General features: G+C 50.9%; 1 protein-coding gene across 1 annotated transcript in view; it reads left to right on the plus strand.

Annotated features, from left to right (window-relative positions):
* Positions 1 to 3,406, plus strand: part of PHLDB3 (pleckstrin homology like domain family B member 3) — a 24,133-nt gene that overhangs the window by 15,052 nt on the left and 5,675 nt on the right. Inside the window, exons 9-12 of the mRNA XM_077747287.1 lie at positions 247 to 346; positions 510 to 600; positions 683 to 770; positions 1,106 to 1,162. Coding sequence (XP_077603413.1) covers positions 247 to 346; positions 510 to 600; positions 683 to 770; positions 1,106 to 1,162 — 336 coding nt within the window. The remainder of the gene's footprint in view (positions 1 to 246; positions 347 to 509; positions 601 to 682; positions 771 to 1,105; positions 1,163 to 3,406) is intronic.

Consider the following 3,406-nt stretch of genomic DNA (forward strand, 5'->3'; position numbering starts at 1 on the left):
CCTCAATCCCCCTCCCCCCATCCCCTGGCACCCACTCATCGACTTCCTGTCTCTAAATCTGCCATTCCACACCTTGCACTGTGTGGTCCTTGGGGACTCGCTGCTTTTCCTCAGCATCATGTGTGCAGTAGCTTTCCGATCTGAGCCAAGTAGCTGCTGGTTTTCCTTGGCGGCCCTCCCTCCGGCTTAACAGTTGGGACTGAGGGCCTCTTCCTGAGTGCGTGGGCCTCGTGTGTGTGTTTGCAGGGCTCCATCGGCCTCCAGAGGACTGGAAGCCTGTCCCGGAAGAGGGGAGAGAGAGCGAGCCAGAGGGGATCCCCCCGACCTCTGTCCCTCCACTGTACTGGTGAGGGTCTCCCCACCCCCGCACCCCCTGTTCCCACGTACCTCCTTACCCACCACCGCCCTTCCCTTCCCGGGGCAAGGATGGAGGAATCTGGACGCCTGTGGGTGGAGGGGCTTAGATGAAGGAGAATCCCGGTCCCCTAGCCCCGGCCCTTCTTTCCCAGGACCCCTGGAGGCCTCGGCCCTGCCACCAGCATCGGGACACTCTGGAAGACACCCACTCTATCAGCTGCTGAACTGCGGCCCTGGGAACAGGTGAGACGTCAGGCGGAAGGTGGGGAGATGGGAAGAGGCCGGGCCGCTGGAGCCTGCCCTGGTGTCTCTTGCCTCCTCCCAGCTGTGGGGCCCTCCACCCAGACATCGCCCGCATGGAGCGGCTCCTGCAGCAGGCGGTGGCGGAGAGGGAGCGACTGCTCAAGGCCAGGGTGAGACCCCAGCCCCTTCTGCTCCGGGTCAGGAGATCCTACTCCACTCTCTCCTCCCTCAGACCCAGGGGTCCAGACCCCCTATTCCCTCCCTGCGCCCCCCTCCTCAGACCCAGGGGTCCAAGCTCCCAGCCCCTCCTCCCTCACACCCAGGGGTCCAGGCCCCCAGCCCCTCCTCCCTCAGGCCCAGGGGTCCAGGCCCCCAGCCCCTCCTCCCTCAGACCCAGGATCCAGGCCCCCAGCCCCTCCTCCCTCAGGCCCAGGGATCCAGTAAGTTTTTCCTCCACTTCTTCCTGGTTAGCATCCTCATTGACTCCTTCATCCTGAACCCACAGGAAGGGATGAGAAAGAGCACAGAAGGTTCCTCGGGCCCTGCCGTACCTGCCATCATGGTCAGTCTGCCCCTGCCCTCAGCCTCCCCTCCCTGCCCTGTTTCTGTCCTGGCCTCTGCCCTTTCTTATCTCCCCTCTCCTCTCCTCCAAAGGCATAGAAAAGTGACCGGGCCTTGGCAGGGGGAGGGGAACTGAAAAGGCCTGGTTTCTGTTCCCACTATATCCGTGACATGTCCTCGGGTAACGTGCTCTACTTCTCTGTGCCTCAGTTTCCTCTTCTATCAGTAGGCGACAGTGTCAGCAGTTACTATAGAATGAGGGCAACTACATGCTGGGACTTTTCAAAACTTTTAAAAATGGGTTAGATTCTTTAAAAAATCTTCATTATACACATATTCAAGCACGTGCAGAGGTAGAATAGATTGATAATCCCCTGTGTACCTGACATGCAGCTTCGGTGATTATCAGTCTTTTTTTTTTTTTCCCAAGATTTTTTTTTTTCTTAAGTAATCTCTACCCCCAACGTGGGGCTTGAACTCACAACCCCAAGATTGAGAGTCTCATGCTCCACCAACTGAGCCAGCCAGGCACCCCAGTGATTATCAGTTTTGAATCTTGTTTGACTTTCCAGCTTTGTTTACTTAGCTCTCACCTCCTTCTCACCTTGCACTGGAGTATTTTAAAGCATTTTTTAAAAATGTTTGTTTATTTTTGAGGGAGAGAGACAGAGCGTGAGCAGGGGAGGAACAGAAAGAGAGGGAGACAGGGAATCCAAAGCAGGCTCCAGGCTCTGAGCTGTCAGCACAGAGCCCGACACAGGGCTCGAACCCACAAACCGTGAGATCATGACCTGAGCCAAAGTCGGATGCTTAACTAGTTAAGCCACCCAGGTGCCCCATGCACTGGAATATTTTAAAGCAAATTCAGATAATTGTACATTTCGTCCATACTTCACTGTGTATCTCCAAAATAGATAAGTTTTCTTTTTACCATAAGAAAAATCCCATTGTCGTACTTTATGAGATGATTAATAATTCTGTAACAATCTAATGGATTCTAATTCATATTCACATCTTCCTAATGGTCTCCGAAATGTCTTTTTATGGTTGGTTATTCGAATCTGGATCCAAACAAAGTACACACAATGCATTTAAAATGTCTCCTAAATCTCCAATATTAAGAATCCTTTCAGGGCGCCTAGGTGGCTCAGTCAGTTAAGTGTCCAACTTCAGCTCAGGTCATGATCTTGAGGTTCATGGGTTTGGGCCCTGCGTTGGGCTCTGTGCTGATAGCCTGCAGCCTGCTTTGGATTCCCTGTCTCCCCCTCTCTCTTTCTCTCTCTGCCCCTTCCCCATTCATGCTCTATATTTCTCTCTCTCAAGAATAAATAAAAATAGGGGTGCCTGGGTGGTTCAGTCGGTTAAGTGTCCGACTTCGGCTCAGGTCATGATCTCACGGTTTGTGGGTTTGAGCCCCACGTCAGGCTCCGTGCTGACAGCTGGCTCAGAGCCTGGAGCCTGTTTCAGATTCTGTGTCTCCCTCTCTCTCTGACCCTCCCCTGCTCATGCTGTCTCTCTCTCTCTCTCTCTGGAATAAATAAAACATTTTTTAAAAAAATTTTTAAAGAATAAATAAAAACATTTAAAAAAAGAATCCTCCCTCCCTAGTTTTTAAAAAATGCCATTTATTGGTGGAAAAAAACTGATTCATGCATCCTGTGGAGTTTTGCACATTCTGGTTTTAGCTGACTGTTCTCATTAAAATTTTATTTTTACCTATGCTAATAGCATTAATACAAACGTTTTGGATTGGGGGAAATGAGGGTCGCCCCATTGTACCTCTGGAGGCACAAGCATTTTCTCTTGCTGAGAATTCGAATCTCATTCTATACTTCTCCACGTGCACTGATTAAACCATATCTTGTGAATTTATTTTTCCCGTACATGTTGTTCCCAGCCTGCTTTTTGTTTTCTCAGCCATCTGTCCTTTTCTTATTTTTTTTTCCAACCAGTATTTATTGAGGGCCTACTGTGTGGTAGACCCTGGGTTACAGCAGTGACCCAAATGACAGCCCTTGAGGGAAGCTGGCGTTTCGGGAGGCACATAGGAAAATCCAGCGTCAATAAGTAAAATAAATAGCGTGTCAGGTGCTGATAAGACCCAGGCAGTAAAATATACCAGGAAGGGCAGTGGAGCCTTCGGGCTGTCAGGCGTGAGCTCTACCTCATTAAAAATGAAGCAGTCCTGCTTTGGAGCATCATCATTTATTCATCAGCCCCCTGCTTTGTGCATTGTCTCCCCCCC

Source organism: Crocuta crocuta, unplaced genomic scaffold (genome assembly GCF_008692635.1).
Source record: "Crocuta crocuta isolate KB4526 unplaced genomic scaffold, BGI_CrCroc_1.0 scaffold334, whole genome shotgun sequence".
Lineage (NCBI taxonomy): Eukaryota > Metazoa > Chordata > Mammalia > Carnivora > Hyaenidae > Crocuta > Crocuta crocuta.